The 17,309-nt window shown below is 41.3% G+C and overlaps 3 protein-coding genes and 2 non-coding genes across 10 annotated transcripts in view; 2 read left to right on the top strand and 3 right to left on the bottom strand.

Moving 5' to 3' along the window:
- rab6ba (RAB6B, member RAS oncogene family a) overlaps window positions 1-3,577 on the top strand; it is a 59,999-nt gene extending 56,422 nt beyond the window's left edge. For both annotated transcript variants that reach the window (XM_039810861.1, XM_039810862.1), the window contains exon 8: window positions 768-3,577. In XM_039810861.1, coding sequence (XP_039666795.1) covers window positions 768-832 — 65 coding nt within the window. In that variant the 3' untranslated portion in view covers window positions 833-3,577. The remainder of the gene's footprint in view (window positions 1-767) is intronic.
- A 3,961-nt stretch (window positions 3,578-7,538) lies between these two features.
- im:7152348 (uncharacterized protein LOC559250 homolog) lies at window positions 7,539-8,585 on the bottom strand. Its single transcript, XM_039810211.1, has 3 exons — window positions 8,210-8,585; window positions 7,665-7,769; window positions 7,539-7,557 (listed from the first exon to the last, which is right to left on the bottom strand). Exons 1-3 carry the CDS (start codon window positions 8,569-8,571, stop codon window positions 7,539-7,541), a joined length of 486 nt encoding a protein of 161 aa, XP_039666145.1. The 5' UTR covers window positions 8,572-8,585.
- Window positions 8,586-9,489: 904 nt separating this feature from the next.
- On the bottom strand, window positions 9,490-9,561 carry trnap-ugg. Its single transcript has one exon. It is a non-coding gene; the product is annotated as a tRNA-Pro (tRNA).
- Window positions 9,562-9,927: 366 nt separating this feature from the next.
- On the top strand, window positions 9,928-16,778 carry cep63 (centrosomal protein 63). 5 transcript variants are annotated; one of them, XM_039810858.1, is made up of 12 exons: window positions 9,928-9,954; window positions 10,955-10,995; window positions 11,178-11,355; window positions 11,914-12,009; window positions 12,384-12,506; window positions 13,055-13,168; window positions 13,282-13,440; window positions 13,663-13,796; window positions 13,956-14,099; window positions 14,233-14,317; window positions 14,775-14,966; window positions 15,648-16,778. In XM_039810858.1, the coding sequence occupies exons 1-12, from the start codon at window positions 9,943-9,945 to the stop codon at window positions 15,843-15,845; spliced, it is 1,476 nt and encodes a 491-aa protein (XP_039666792.1). In that variant the 5' UTR covers window positions 9,928-9,942; the 3' UTR covers window positions 15,846-16,778. The 5 variants fall into 5 exon arrangements, with proteins under 5 accessions (XP_039666792.1, XP_039666790.1, XP_039666791.1 ...); XM_039810856.1 differs by having other exon boundaries at window positions 14,709-14,966; XM_039810857.1 differs by having other exon boundaries at window positions 13,282-13,452.
- trnap-cgg lies at window positions 10,033-10,104 on the bottom strand. Its single transcript has one exon. It is a non-coding gene; the product is annotated as a tRNA-Pro (tRNA).
- Window positions 16,779-17,309: the final 531 nt, after the last annotated feature.

Below are 17,309 nucleotides of genomic sequence, written 5' to 3'. Positions count from 1 at the left end.
ACAATATGTAGGCCACAGTCTCCTTATACATGCGTAATGTTCACCAGAAAAATGAATAAGTAAGAGCATGCTGCTGCTGCGGTTGTGCTGCCACACTCCCCAGCAGTAGTATATGGAAGCACTCAGTCATGATACACTTGTCTCCTTAAAACAGAGCAGGTCTGCCCCTCGTTCTCACTGCAGAATGGGGACAAAACTGCAGACTCATTCTGACTTACAGCAATAACTCATTAACACGCCATTGTGCATCAGCTTTAATTGTAGCACTGCCATGCCAACAACTTTAGCCAGCATCCATTCTCAGTTTATTACCCAACTAACAATAGGAGAGAGCATTTCCTGTTGAGCTGAATAACTTGTACATGTTGTAAGAGGAGGGTTTTAAGATAAGTGCTGTAAAAGTGTTGTAATAAATTGATTAGTGAATATATATATATATATATATATTTTAGTAATATTAAACTAAATTTATTTTCTTATTGTTGTCTGTCTAACATAAGTATTTTTGGCTGTTAGAATTGTTAATGGCTTGTTAAAAATGAAATAGATTCATAGGAATTAACATCCTCTAGTGGTAGTAAAGTGGAACTACAGTCCATTCAAAGTAGAGGCAAGAAAGCCACATGAATACATATTCCAAAAGAGCCCATCACTTTGGTCTGCTTTTCCTCTTAGAAAATATTCCTATCAGCTAATTGTTGAAGTGCTTGTAGCTGAATAAGATCAATACCAAATGTTTCCAAAGCTTCCTTAATGTTGTTCTCCAGTGATCGACATCAAGTTGGACAAACAGCAGGAGCCCCCGACTACTGAAGGCGGCTGTTCCTGTTAACTCAGCCCCGTGCTGGATCAAAACGACATCATTTACACCACATGCTTGTTATGTTGCTTCCTATTGGTTAACCTGCAGTTGACTTTTGCACGTTGAGAATCTGGCCTCCTCACCTGACTATTGGTCATCGGTTGGAACCAGCAGTATGTGAATTTGGTTCTAAAGTAGTGTAGCCTTCTCTGTTAAGGAAACTGCCAACAAGTCTTACAACTTGCAAAAAAAAAGAGAGAAAAAAAGACAAAGATGTGAAAAAAAAAGATTCCCAAGTTACATATGTATGTAAGTAGAAAAGGAAGTTCCCCCAGTTTCTTTTTTGTATTTTTGTATATTCAGGGAAATCTCTCTGGAACGGTTGTTTTTTTAAAAGATGCAAACAACCATGCTCTGTATTTGAGAGCTTAAACAGATGGTTTTAGACGTATTTTTATGGATCCCACTCTCGTTATAGGCAAAAATGGGGATTACCTAAACATACCCAGTTTTAAAGGTCCCATATTGTAAAAAGTGAGATGTCTTTTTCGATTATAAAGCAGGTTGAGGTACTATATAAATAAAAGTATCAAAAGGCTCAACCCACAGAGAAATGTACACAGCCCATAATCAGAACCAGTGCCTTTAAACAAGCTGGCTGAATCTGTACGGTTGTGATGTCACAACTATGTAGAAAGTTTAGCAACAGTACCGTTACAGTCATTCCTCGGCTGCAGTGGCAGTGCAGAGACTCAGAGGGCACATTTGGAAGACCCAGGCAACACTGACCAATCGGAGCAGACTGGGCTTTTTTAGGAGGGGGGCTTAAAGAAACAGGCGCTAAAACAAAGCGTTTAAGACAGAGGGTGAATACAGGTATATTCAGACAGACTGTATGAGAAAAATAATGTGTTTATTGAACATTAAAGCATGTAAACATGTTCTTGTAGAAACCCAAAATACAAGTAGAAACCTGAAAATGAGCATAATTTGGGACCTTTAATCTTAAAGCGAAACCACACCTCTCCTGCCCATAACCCCTGTGGGATCCATGACTTTGCGTTGTGATCGTTACAATAACAGAACAGTAACTTCTTGAGTATCTAATGCATGCCTAGTTTTTGAGCATAGGTACTGTCTACCAGTGTACACACGTTTGAATATGTAAATGGTAACATTACACCAGTGACTTAATGCACTCTGATAATGACTAGTCTTTTTGTTTAAACTGTTGAACTGGATTTGTATACTTGACTTCAGAATATCTCTTTGTTTTGTGTGTGTGTGTGTGTGTGTGTGTGTGTGTGTGTGTGTGTGTGTGTGTGTGTGTGTGTGTGTGTGTGTGTGTGTGTGTGTGTGTGTGTGTATATAAATGTGTGTGTGCGTGTGTGTGTGTAAATGTGTGCTTTCTGTATAGGCAACATTAGAATGCAGTTATATAGGGGGCCACTGCCAAGTTGTCATTCTTGCCACATTAGGGCACCATTTAGCTCACCATTTGTTTGCGATATGTCCTAGATCCCCCCCACTCACAGCCATATGACATCTGCCGCTGCATTGTGTGATATCTTGGTAGTTGTGATTCTGGCAGTCTGCACTGATGCTGTAGGTGAGCAGTGGCCTTGTGCCACAGAGGAACATGAACACAAAGTTCCCCGTGTGGTGATCTGTAGACTTAAACGCCGGTTCTGTGATCAAAACAGACCGCTAACATTGTAAACCAGTTCCATTCCTGACAGAAGACTAATTTGCACATAGACCTTTCAGGTGAATATGAAGTTATGAAAAGCTTCATTGTAAATGTACATTCACTTAGTTGAAGAACTGTCTGATTGTCATGTGACGTGTGGTTTTCTTTGCTGCTTGTGTTTAAACGGACTACTGATGTTGGCATTATACAATGTTTTTAGAGCCAGGTAACATTACATACTGGTCAGCCAGTGTTGAGAACACTACTTTGATTTGACTCGTCTTTGAAGTGAATTCTTACTGCACTTTTGAAGAACATGTTTTAGAATTAGTGAGTGACATTGTAAGTCTTAGAAACATGGTTAAATCTTATGTATCTCCTATCTGGAGAACTGTGTCTTAGAGTAGACTCAAACGTTTATGAATTGTTCACACATGTCCAAAAAAGGGGAGCACTCTTGGAAAGAAAAGAAAAAACTAGTGAACCTTTCTAACCCGTATAATAAGCCAAATAGTAATAATAATAAAAAGAGACAGAGTTGGATCAAATATCACAGGAGATATTGACTGGAACACACTCTCTTGTGGGTTTGGGAATGACAACGACAGGTTGCATTTCAAGTTCTAATCCCTCGAACTGAAAGAAGAACCAATGATGTATGTCTGTCTTATCTCCAAACAGGAAAGTACTGCTCCCATTACGACTACGCAGCCTTGGAAGGAGAGCACTTCTTGAGAAATGACTCGATGGGTATTTATATGTAAATTACAACAAATAATGAATCAGTTCCTATAGACCTTTCCTTTGTATTTATTTCCCTTCCATAATAAAGTAGAGTCCCATTTTAGCATTCCCTGGAACTGGACCAAGTAGTGCAACAAATGTCTTAGCGTGTTGGGGGTCTGCGTGCCGTTTGAGGATGGAGGCCGTGGCCATTCCCTGGGGGGTGGGGGGTGTATGTTCTGTCACAGCTCTGTGCAGCAGACCTGATCAGTCTAGAGCTGGCTCTCCATTCACACTGTACAGAGATCTAGCATGTCTCTCCAAATGATTAATAAAGATGTCTTATTACCAACTCATGCACACTTCTGTTTTTCCTGAATTTCTTTTTGACACTGTACACATCTGAGGTTTTCTATCGGTGTTATTCCTCTCCCTGTCCACCTTATTGGCTTGTTTCACACTAACCGTCCCTCTGACTTCACTGATGAAGATACTGATTAACTTAACTCAAGCGCATACGGAGTAACCCAGCAATGAGATTAGTCCAGTCACACATTGATGAGACTATACAAAGCTGAATCTGTCAATCGTATCAAAACACTATTCTCACAATATATATTTTTTACATTTTAAAATCAATAACAATGAACATATTTGCAGTGTTGTAATGTAACAAAGTACAAATACTTCATTACTGTAATTAAGTAGAATTATTACGTATCTGTACTTCATTATTCATATTTCCAGAAACTTTTACTTTTACTCCACTACATCTCATAAATAAAATTTAACTTTTTTTACTCCACTACATTTCTTGTTACTACAAAATAAAATCAGAACAAATTTGTTACACTGGGAAAAAAAAGCAGGTTTGGTGAATCATTGCTCCTAGATTAATGCACGTTTTATTCCAGTTGGTGAGGTAATGCCGGTTTGTTGCCAAGCGGAAAAAACAAACACATAGGCCAAAACTACAGAAGAAGAGGAGGAAGCATAATAACTGATAGTGTCATGCATGCTCTGCTGCCATGGTAACAGACGATGATCACCCACGACGACACTGGTGATGGAGAGAACGTTACACACCTTGTTAAATAATAATAAAGTTCGTTAGTGGAACTGCCTTCCTATTGAGCTCAGACAAAGCACCAGCTATCTATTTATCATTTAAAACCAATCAAAGCTGCAATCATCAACAGCTGGTTCACCTCATCATAGGTATTGCCTTATATGTCTTGAACTTATTTTTTATTTATTTTATTTGTCCCTTTCTCTTTTCTGTCTTAATTTGCTTTCTATCTCTCTTGCATTCTTTGTTATGAATATATATATGAGGATGTGTTGACCGGCCAAGGGACTACCGATGACAATGAGCTTTTTGCTAACTCTGCCACATTTACATTTTGAGTTTAAACTAAAAATGTCAATTGACGTGCATTGTCCCTTTTAAATAAACAAATAAATAAAATAAAATAAAAGGTTTTTTTGTTTTATTTCTAATAATTAAGTACATTTAATATAAAACTACTTTTGATACTTAAGTACAGTAAATATCAGATACGTTAAGACTTTTACTCAAGTACTATTCTAAAGGGTGACTTTAACTTCTACCAAAGTCATTTTCTGGTGAGATACTTGTACTTTTATAGTACAAGTATCTTTTACAAGTACTTTATACAAGACTGCACATTAGCAACATGCCAGGTAGTGTTGATGAGGAGGAACCAATGGGAATGAAGCAAGCGCTGAGTCAGTGGTAGTTGTGCGTGTTGTGGTGTGCATGGTTTCTAGTTTGCCAAAACAACACATACCCACAGATCAGTGGAATGACCTGCTGTATTGGCCAGGGGCCAGGGCCGGGTTAGCTTGGATAGGGGGGCCCTGGGGCCATAACGAGCCGTTGGCCCCAATTTCAGAAAAGTCACTTAGACTCACTTTAAAGCCCGCCCGGCCCCTGACCAACAAATTGTAACCTGAGGCGCCAGATGGTTTGCTACACAGAAGCGTCTGAGAAACTGTTTAATAAAGGGCAGGCCCTTTCAAAAAACACCTGGCAGGTGATTGGATGAACCATCGGTCTAGCACGTCTCAATTGTTGTTTTGAACGTCGGGGGCGTCACAAACACCTAAACCTTAACCACGGCCGGAGCTGCCAGGAGCTCCTCGCAGGACGCTGGTTGGTTCGGACACAAACGCATTACTTCACACACAGGTGGTGGAGCGGTCGCCTACCAGCCAGAAGGTTGGTGGTTCGATCCCGGGCCCTGCAGTCCCATGTTGTAGTGTCCTTGCTCCTGATGCTGCGCCATCAGAGTGTGAATGTGTGTGAGTGTTTACCTGATGAGCAGGTGGCACCTTGTACGGCAGCCTCGGCCACAGTGTATGAATGTGAGTGGTGAATGGTTCCTGTACTATGTTAAAGCACTTTGAGTAGTCATTAAGACTAGAAAAGTGCTATATAAAATCGTGATATCGCGAGAATCCAGCTGCCATGCAAGGTAAAGGCGAAAATAATCTAATTTGCAATTAATTCAAAACTGCCACAAAGTAAACCTGCTGACTTTCCTCGCTATACCAAGCCATAATCCAGTTTTGATATTTTAAAGTGCTGTCTTAGTTTAGTCCTAGATACTGCCAACACATTACCACTAAAGGTATGAGGGCTCATTCCATTCATTAAAACACATCCTCCAAAAGGAATGTCCTATTGCTCTGTGTGATGGCCACTAATGTGGAAACTGTCTTACGCCATGTTATTGTTGCAAAAACTCCCCACTAGAATTCCTCCCATTCAATGTTTCTGTGTTGTGGCCTCATTAGTCATTCTGAACACACACCTGCAGCGCTAGAATGTAACTGAGTACATTTACTCAAGTACTGTATTGAAGTACAAATTTGAGGTACTAGTACTTTATGTGAGTATTTCTTTTGTTATGCTGCACTATTCTTAACTACATTTCAGAGGGAAACTGTTCACGTTTTACTCCACTAGCTCTAGTGACTTTTATACACAAAACATATGACAGTTACAGGGGCCATTTTACTGCATAATAGTAAAGTACTTTAAATATATTTTTCTGATAATACTCTTGTGCTTTTATTTATGCAAGCTTTTGAATGCAAGACCTATTTGTATTTTTTGACTTCAGTAAATGATGAGTACTTGTTTGTGTGTCTTCTGTTGTAACTCCCAGTGATCACCACTAGCAGGACCTCCCCAGGAGCCAGTAAACACATTGGGAAACCGAAACTGGTGCTGTGCCACTTTCACAATCCATGTGTTGTCTGTTGCTTCTCTGCAGGCCTGCTGATGCCAGTTCATTTACAGCTCCATGTCTGGCATTACGGAGGAGATGATGTTAGTCATATTAATGGTACTGAGAGGTTAAATAACACACCATCAATCCAAATATGACCAAGTGTATTTCACAGGATTATTACAGTTGAGACAACCTGTTCTAACTAGTTGGCTCCCAAACCAGTGTGACAACTAACGGATTATTTGTTGCTCCACTCAGCGTGTCTCCAAACAGGAAAATAACAATGACCTTAATATGACTAAGACGCCAAACACTGATACTTAACAGTGAGCTTGGGCTGAGATTGAATTCTACTATGTATTTTAAACAGATATGTGCACATAAGTTAACACAAAAGAATAAAGGCCTAATTTCCATGATATAATAATCCAGTATTCTGATATATTCCAACATGGAAAGCTTGCCAGATGCTTATTGAATGGAGTTTATAATCTGCTTTCATGGTTGAATGAGTCTTTTGTGACACGTCTTTGTTGTATATCGAGCCCACAAAAGTAACATTCACATTATGCTATTCAGAAATGTCCTACTGGCTTCACTTTTTTTTTCAGTCATTTAAATACTTCATGTTTCATAGAGGATGTACATGGTAAAGTAGAGAACTGTCATGTCTTTGCTTTGAGCTCATGATTCTTTCATCTCCCAAAGCCACGTGGTTATGATCGGCATTAATTAGTAAATAAAAACACAGATAAAGAGAAATTCCTTTCAAAAATAGTTTTATTAAATACTTTCTCAACTAGCTATCATAAATAAAAAAACAAAACAATAAGTTATATTCAATGGTCAGCAGTGGCTTTGCAAAAGGGGCCGTCCTCAGGAGCCCATCTGTTAGGAGGGGGTCTCGGGGTCTGAGTCCCACTGGGACAGCTGAAGCAAATCCCACAGCACCAGCTGGGAGAATAAATAATGGGGAGACAGGGCACCTTTGGCTGAGGACAAAACAATGTTTTGACAGAAAACTAATGATATCAGGTGAGCCTAAACACTTACCCTTTCAGGATTAACAGTATTTCATTTCCCTTAAAAAAATAAAAATAAAAAAGACAAATAAAAAAATGATTAGTCCACATTTTTGACTCAATGTATCCTAGTTAATATAGCCATTTAACACAAAGTCAGAACTTACACATTACTGCCAGGCACAATCCTCTCCGGGTGTTGCTTTGTCAAACTAAACTTTCTGAAGAACGCTGGCAGTTTGAGCTTTGTTCTGGCAGAGCTGGAGGAAGCGCTGAAAAGTAGAAGTTCCTGTGTTAGATAGGATTTGACCCCCACTGCAGCGCTGAGGTGCTAATGAGAAGCTTTGTGGACAAACATACTGCTTAACACAGGCGTGTGAATGGCTAGGTATGGCTGGAATCTTTTGGATCCAGGTTCAAATTCTTCAAATTCAACACTGGTTTTAAAGAGATACCGGTACTATTCTCAATTTATTTTCTTTCTTTTTTTTGTACATTTTCACTCCTAATGTGCTTTAGAAACAGCAGTGTTTGGAGAAAAAACTCTGGGAAATAACAAGAGGTCAAAGGTCAAAAAGTTTTCTGCTTGAAGATAGTTGTGAATTATCCTGAAAATGCACAAATAAACAAGAACCTACGATTGCAGCAAACCAGTATGAGTTTCTACTTGTGTTCATGTCCACCTATGTGTCTGTTTACACTGTAAACCCACCATTCTGCTTGCAACGAGGGATGTTGTTTGGACTCCATCCCTTCCTCCTCAGCTTCTTGTTTCAGTCCATCTTCCTCCTCCTTCTCCTCCTCCTCGGCTACTGCGCCCACGTCCTCTTGTATCTGCTCCCACAGACTGCTGTTGACCCACAGGGCTTCCTGCAGGCTGAGGCCGTGTCCTATGCAGGTCACCCGGCGACACAAAGGGCAGCCCACGGTGAGCAGCCCGCCCCTGGCCTGAGAAATCGTCTCCAGGCACGGCTCGCAGAAGGTGTGTCTGCAGTGGAGCACCCGGGGGACCCTGTCCATCCGCGAGTAGGGTAGGAGGCAGACGCTGCACTCGCCGTCCTCACACAGAACCATTGTCAAGCTGTGAGCCGGGGCAGACTGTAACAAGTTGACTGCAAGGATGATCAAAGTTAGTGGATGACTTGGATCCTGTGAGTACCAGTGACAACCACTCCACTGTCTAGGAGCTGACACTGATGATAAGGGCTTGTTGAAGTAGATAGTTGCTGCAGTCCCCACGTTCCCAGTTTGCTTCTCTCTGTTCAATAAAAAATATGGTTATTAGATGTTCTACTTGATAATACATCTTACTTATTGTCATTTTCACAGATAATTTAGGACTATGGGATAGCAGTCAGATGTATATACATATTTTGGTCAAGACTGTGTGCCAACAATAAAGAAAGCTTAAGAAAACTAGAGCTGAATGACACTGAAATAGATAAGCATAACACAAACCAGTATCCACTACTAAACATTATATTTGAAGGAAATGGTTTAAAATAATAATAATATTGTATGACTATAAAGTCTACTTACACTATACGTGAAGCCCAAACGTTATTCCAAGAATAGACTCAGTTCTCCTTCAGACCTATTAAAGAGTATGTCCCTTTTCGGAGTGTACAGCACAGCCACACTGCAGTGAATGGAGAGCCTGCTCGTCTGCCGCCTGTTAGGAGTGTCTGGTGTATTTGTGGGGGCGGGACAGAAACGTCCCTCTCTTCTCACGGCCCAAACCCTAACAACACAACAGCTGGGATAGCAGAGCGGAGGAGACTCTCTTTGTTCAGTGTTTGATGATGGAGGGCAGGTGGAGAAACGGGTGCGGGAGGTTGAAGAAGGAGGGGGGTATAGGCAAACAATGATCGAACCTAGTTCGCATCTTCCGTCTCCCTCCCTGATCAAAACGTAAACCACGTCACTATAAATTTGGATGTATTATAATGAACTGCTAGATAGATGGACAAACACATTTTCTTCAAAAAGCAAGGGCTCGTCCGGGATTTGAACCCGGGACCTCTCGCACCCAAAGCGAGAATCATACCCCTAGACCAACGAGCCACACCAGCATTGATATTTTGTTTAAGTTTAATACGTGACTGACTTGACCTGATAATTGTGTTTACAATATACGACTTGGTGCTGGGTATTTCCTAGGCTACATTCTAAAACCCACGCCTCCGTGTAGCGTTAACACCCATGGGACGTTTCTCTTAGGATAGCGGACCCGTTCAATGCTTGTAACAGCTAGCTAGCTTGGTAAGCTAACGTCACCGTTACGTTACCTGCTAACCTTAACATTAACGTAAAGCCCGGAGGATGCTTTTAAAACAACGAAATGCAGTCGCACAGCAACATGCTTGTTGGAAACCGCCCCATCGCGACTACAACGAGACCGATCATAATGCATGTTTTAAACTAGCTACCGCTAACGTCAACCGGATGCAGATTCGCGTAAGTACAAAGCTAACGATAGCAATCAGCGGGATTCCCATAACACATCCTTTGGCATTTCACACTGTTCAAAAATAAGGGCTCGTCCGGGATTTGAACCCGGGACCTCTCGCACCCGAAGCGAGAATCATACCCCTAGACCAACGAGCCACGTGTTCTACTTATACGATACAAGACGATTTATTGTATTCAACCATCCAGGACCATAAGCCTATTCTGCTTGTGTACTGATGACTAATTTCCCTAAACATTGCAATCCCAGTGCCAATTTGGCCCCAGGCTATCGAAATTAAAAATTGTGGTATAGCGGTTAATTCCAGTTTGCTAAATGTAGAAAGGCTGTACTGCAGCAACTTGTAACTTAAGCTAGATACTTGATATTGAATTTGGTTGTATTACAACATGTGCCGTATGCTCCTAATAATACATCCGTTGGTATATAAGATCATCTTAAGCCAAACGGCTGTTCTAATTATACTTCCATGATACGGATACAGAGTATGGATGAATTATATTGACCATACACATGTATGCTAATATGCCTAGACCATTTAGAGACCCATGTTTGCACTTTTAACGTAGGCTACAGCGTGATGAGGTCATAGATCGGAGGGCGGAGGCGGAGTTACCGCCTCATCAGGAAATTCATTGTATAGTCTCATAGTCTGTGGTTCGGTTGGGTTAACGATGTAAACAAAAGTAGTTAGTCCCACTGAAACTAGCTAATGTTAGCTGCTACGGTTAGCTAACAATGTTAGAAACGTTAATGACATGCTTACTGCACTTAGGCTTAGCGACAATCCAAAGTAAGTTGCTGTAACGTTAGTCACGTTACTTAATTTCAACTCACGCAATTTAACTGACGTCGTTGCAGCTTAGTTATGTTTAGCTAGTAACGGTAATGCTGTCACAGTGGTTGCTTTGTAAGTTAACGTGAGGCAAGTTAACGTTAAGTTATTTAACTACAAGTCTTGATAAACACTGACAGTATCACTTCCAGATGGAGGCTTCTTTGGGATCTCTGCAGAATCCTGACCTAAGGTAACGTACAACTGGCAGAAGCCTAATTAGCTGACGGTAACTAACTTAAGCTAATTTCGTAATATCACAGGCGGCCAGTGATGGTGAGCTGTTGCAGAGATGGCGACCTCTTTTTTATGTGGTATTTAAACTGATCCAGCAAACCTCACAATGTTGTTTTATATTTTGTGTTTGTATTCCAGCTCTGTCCTGTCATCATGTGAGCCAGAGCTTCAGGAGCTGATGAGACAGATTGACATTATGATCAATCGACAGAAGAGGGAGTGGGAGGCTGAGATTCAGGCCATGGAGCTCAGGCTGAAAAGTGGGGAAGAAGAGCTGTTGACTTCCAGGGATCTCATTGAACGGAGGAACTTGGAGGTGCAGTAGCAGATACTTTCTAAAGTGTTATTGTACTGTTTTTTAATTCAGATACACAAGTGAGGGTTTTCTGTTGAGAAGAACTGAGAGGGCTACTATTTTTTTTTCAGTTATGATGAATATAACCAGTGTGTTTAACCTGTTTGGCAGCAGCAGTGGCAGCAAAAAACTGTCCTGTCCTGTTAGTAGTGGGAGGAGTGTCCCAGGACAGTCAGACACTGTCCTGCAGTGTCTGGGAGTCACAGGACAGTGTACAGGACAGTGTCTGACTGTCCCAGGACACTCCTCATGACACTACTAACAGGACAGGACAGTTTTTGCTGCCACTGCTTCTCCTGTTTGGGAACATAAAGAGATGGAAAAACATTTACAATCATTCACCATCAATTGTCAGTTGTTATTTTGGAATACAGTTTGTTGTTGTTTTACAGCATGATCATGACAGTTTGACTGCACATCCTCTGCATGCCACTTGTGTTACTAAATGGTGTTATCATGTTGGTGTTTCACCCACATTTTTACAACACATTTAATTACTGTCATCACCCCTGATCCTAGATCGGATTGCTCCGCAAGCAGCTAGAAGAAGTCCAGCCCGGTCGACAAGAGTTAGTTACCAAGTATGAGCAGCAACTGCAGAAAGTCCGAGAAGAGGTGAGACACTTGTCAGTTATACAATTAAAAACAGTCGGTCAAGCAGCCTTTCATTTAACTGATTAGTAGATTAAGGTATACATTTAGTTCAAATCTTTTCAGTTCCTCAGCATGCAGATCTGTAAAGTCAAAGTTTACTTACATTTTTTTTTATTTTATTCTTATTTAGTATCAAAATGTCAAAGAAATCACTAATAAAGCAACTTAATCATCTTCTATCTTTACAGACTAAACAGTCTTTGATCTTACTCAATTTACAAAGAAGACATTTGATATTGATCACTGTGAAGTCTACTGCCAAAACTTTCTGTATTGTTGTCCTTGTATGTATTGGAAAATAATTTTTTTTTCTTCCTAACATTTTTTCCCTGCAGTTAGATAAATTAAAGAGAAGTTATCTCAAGCTTCAGCGCAAACAGCTCAAGGAGACCAATGGAGTAGCAAATACCAAAGAGGCAGACGGTTCAGAGGTGACCCGACTCAATCAAAAGATTGAGGTACAACAACATAATAGTGCGTTCCATTTACCTCGGAGCTCGGGAGCCGAAGCTGGGAATGACATTGAGTTGAATGCGTTCCATTTACAAGTCAGATTTTCATTGTTTTCATTAGCTCTAGCCAGGTTAGCCATTGTTAGCAATGCCAGTTTGCGCTTTTTGTGTGCATACAAACAGCGTAGCAACATGTCCACAGATAGAAGATGGACAGGACTGTGTGTATGACTGATTTAGTGAGACACAAATAACACAGAAGTGCTTATAACTTTATGTTACTACAGCTTTCTGTTGATGCACGGAGCAGCCATGTTGGAGTTTTAGCTCGTGGTACTTGTGGTTGCTCGAGTTCAGAGCTCGGAAATCCGGGGTCAGGGGGCGTGTTTCAGACTTTGACCCTGGAAAATCCAACTTCCGAGTTCAAATGGAACGCACTATTAGTCCAATTCCCTTTTATATCCTGTTCCATACATTACCCTAGTCACTTACAGATTGCCCTTTACTACCTCCCACTGGTTAAGCATAGTATAATCATCCCTGTGTCTCTGCAGGAATATCACCAGCACTCTGTAGAGTGGGAGCAGCAGCGTATCCAGTACCAAAAACAAGTGACAGCGCTGGAGACCCAAAATAAGAGCCTGACTGATGAGCTCACACACGTGAAAGTAAAAGCAGCTTAATAACCTCAGCGTGTAATGTCAAGTCAGACCGAGTTTAATGCTGAAGCAAAGTGGACGCAGGTTACTTTAACACATATTCTCTGTCTTTTGGTTTCCAGTCCCAGTGGGCGTTGTGCCAAAAGGAGAAGGGTTTTGAGATGCAGCGTCTGCGTACGCAGCTGGAGAAGGCTCAGGGCAACATGCACCCACAGGAGCTTGAACTGGAACGCCTCCGACCGCTCAAGATATGGCTGGGACAGAACCAGAGAGAGCAGCAGGTCAGCAGAATGGTAGGAACGTATACGTATAAGGAGTGGCAGATCAAAGCTTGGGACACACCTGAAGGCTAGCTCGGAAGTGATGTCATCAGTCGCTGATGTCAGTCACAAATATTCAACAGTCTTGAGATTAGAATCTTTACGTATCACACACAGTATGATTTCATCTGCAAACTGTCAACACTAGCTGAATATCAGCTGAGGATCCACTGCTGTTCACAGGTCCCTGCAGAGGAAAGGGAGGAACTGGTATCCCAGAACACATTAGAGCGAAGAGCCGGTCTTGAACGCCAAAGGCTTCTCAATGGAGCTGCCAGACTCAACCAAGCGCTGCAAGCTAAAGATCAAGTCATTCGGTGGGTGGATTTTTACCTGTAAATAATGTGTTTTTAGTTGTCGCGTTATGATGTAGTACAGCAGCAATACACAAGAGGGCAGTCTATACTAAAAAACAATAGGTTCACTGCTTGTGTCAACGTGAGAAGTCGATCGAGAACAACTATCTTGTTTCTCAGCTCTCTGGAGGACTGCCTGGCAGCGCAGGACTGTGCTGGTGTGGAAGTCCTCAGACAAGATCTGGAGAAGACCGCAATCAGGTTTTACTGCGCCGAAGCAAGCGAGGCTCATCTTAGGGCTGAATTGGCATGTTTGAAAGAGAGGTGAATGCTGGCGTCTTTATACACCCACGTTAGTATTATATTGGACATATGTGCTTGACGTTTGTGCTTCTGTGTGTCTTTAATTTGTGATGTCCACTTGGTTTTCTTTTTGATGTTTGTGTGGTTTGCTCAGACTGGAGAGAGTGAGCGGACAGAAGACCGAGGACCTGAGGAGCGTTAAGGCACAATATGATTCCTCTGTTGCTGAAATGAAAAAGGTCAGAAGCCTTCTCTGTGGCAACTTAACGCACATTCTGTATTGTGTGCAGGGTGTTCCCTACATTGGCTGCAGCACCCAAGCCTTAGCTGAATGAGTGTAAAATCAATGTGAGCATCAAAGCTAACTAAATTACTTTTCTCAGATCTGATGATTGTAGTTGGTCCCCAGTGGACTACTTTAGTAAGTTTTGTCTTTAAGCTTTTTTGAGTGTTATTTATTTATTTCTGCTCTAGCTTTTCCAATGCTTTATGCACAGATATGGTAATAATAATGGTCCATAATGATGTGAAATTGCATTTTTCTTTTTTATTGAGAAATGTAACATTTTCTGAGGAATGACTCATAAATCCCACTTCAAATATGTGCACCTAATTCTTGCACAAACCTAGGGAAAACACTGGCGTGTAAAGCATACCCAAGTGACATCCGTGTCGTCATTCCTCTGGGTTCTACAGCTCCGAGAAGAGCTCCAGAGGGCCCGGCAGACTCACAGCGGTGAGGTGGAAGGAATGAGGAAGGAGGTGTCTAAGCTGACCGCCGAGCTGCACCAACGTGACGTCACCATCGCCACACTGAAAGCATCCAGCATCCCGCCGCAGCTCCGTGGCCAGGTGGAGCGAGCCGAACCGAAAGCAGCTGAGATCAGAGTAAGCAAAGAAACAGGCGTAGCCCTGTAGGGCTGCTCAATTATGGAAAAAAATCATAATCACAAATATTTTGGTCAATATTGAAATCACGATTAACACGATAACTCATTGTGTTTTGAAAAGATGATGCAATTATCGAACTTAAAATGTAGTGAAACAGTTAAACAGATCAACAGTCAAAACACCATCACCTGTGAAATTTCCCTTAATACTTCTCCTGTTAAAACTAAAATAAGAGTTAACTTGCAAAACGTAGTATGCTAAATAATCTTTTTTTCCCGATAACTCTATTATTGTAATCATTAGAAGCCAAAATCACAATCAGCATTACAATTTTGATTAATTGCACAGCCATATAGCCCTGTGACAATATATCTTTCATGGAAATCAATCACTATGAACCCCTTGTTAAGGAATAAAAGCGATGGCTTTTTGTCATTCATTTGTGTCTGTTTGTTATGTATTTATTCAGACATGACAGGGCAGTTACATTTTTAAGAATCTCCTCATCAAATTACAATTGGAAGTGTCTTTCAAGGTTTATTTATTTAGGTCTGGCAATGCAAGACTAAATAGTTGACAACTATTTTAGTTTAATGACTCTGCCACTGAGGGACTAAGCTCATCTCATATAGGAATCCACAGTTAATCTTACAGTCATGTGTTTTTCTTCCCTCCCAGGAGCCTCTGTCAGTGTCGCCTGCAGAGAGCATGGTCTCTCATTTCCTGGAGGAAGAGAGATTTCTGGCCAAGGAGCTGGTCCAGAGACTGGACACCCACATCCAGGGTATGAGAGAGAACACTGATGACATAGTGTCAAAGTACCTGCCAAGTGGCTCAGGGCCCGAGTCTGCCCAGACTTCAGCACAGAATAGTTAGTGATGGAGTAAGGTGGAATAAATCTGAAAAATGTGCCTTGAACAGCAGTGTGGAGGACTGTGTGCTTGTTCTGAATTAGATTGCGGTGAAGAGAATGACATTTGTGGGGCATTTGGTGTGTGCCTCAAAGGAATGAATTGAATTGAAGACCTCTTTTCTTACTTTAACAGAGTTTGCACAATTAAGTTCAGTATGACAGCGCAGAGCTTTGAGTTCACCTGAGTGTTCATAAGAACTGTCAAAGGGAGGGCTTGTACTTCAAAAGTTCCAGTGAGCTCTCAGGCCTGTAAAGTGCTGCGGCCCACTCCATCCCCACAGCGTGGCCCATGTTGTATGAGGTTATGCATATGACATAATATTTGTCTTTCATGGCTGATGCTCAGATAGCTGTCTGTGATTTTTTCTTGTTCTGTTTATCATGTATTTATTTGATAAATATTTATTTTATCTGTGTGGCGGCAGCTTTGATGCGTTTTCACATAAGGTAAAAAAAAAAACGTCCCTGGCACATTAAGCTCAACTTGAAAAACTAGCAAAAGCTGATTAAACGCTTTGCATCACCTTATGTCTTATGCAGCTGATGAGCATACTGTCCCTGTCCTGTGCCTCCATAAAAAAATAAAAAAAAGCCCAGTAGTCTGCATTTGTAATCTGAAAAAACATAACAGAAAGACAAACAAACCAGATTACCATTTGACTACACATTGAATTTGTTTAAAAGGTCTCATTATATAATGGGCTCAGAATAGGAATACAGAACATGTCTGTCAAAACGCTACAGCTTCAGTGTTTTGCTTTGCTCTTTAGTGGCATTGTTAGCTTTAAAGAAGTTACACACCAGGCCGATTATCGGTTATGGGTTTGTTTTCTCCGGAAATTCAAAGCCAGACGGTCATGACGGCCGTTCAGAATCTGATCTCATATCGTACTAAAATAGTTCACTGAAACATGTTTCTGAAAACATTTGAAGAGAGAAGTAGGCCGTGCAGTTGTTGAATCTGTCTTCATTTCAGATCAACAAAGGTCAGTTTAAAAGATTTTCGTCAGATTTTGAGAGACTCTAGTCACGCACATTCCGCTCGCCATTTTCCGGGTGAGTCCCGACTGCCCTGCCGCCGACTTAACATGTCAGGTCGGCCAAAATGAAGGCCGACAGCCCCCCAGACGGACGACGGCACGGAACACACCAAAACAGACTCGAGTCACCGACCTCGCCAGACTGTCCAACGGCCCTGTGTGTCCCGGCCTTTAGATGTGTGTGAATTTCCCACACCAGGAGTAATTTATATAGTTCTATTTTATAGCGATCAATTATCTATTCAAAAAATGTTCTATGTAAAATGTTCTATTAAAGAAAAGATAGAAAATAATTATTTGTGTGTGCTGTAAAGTGGTTGGAAAAAATGAAAAATCGTAATCGGCTAAAATCGGTATCGGCTGGCCTAACTCAAAGAAAATCGGAAA

Source organism: Perca fluviatilis, chromosome 9, assembly GCF_010015445.1.
Source record: "Perca fluviatilis chromosome 9, GENO_Pfluv_1.0, whole genome shotgun sequence".
NCBI lineage: Eukaryota > Metazoa > Chordata > Actinopteri > Perciformes > Percidae > Perca > Perca fluviatilis.
The sequence above is the reverse complement of the archived record's forward strand: the minus strand, read 5'-3'. Positions and strand labels throughout refer to the sequence as shown.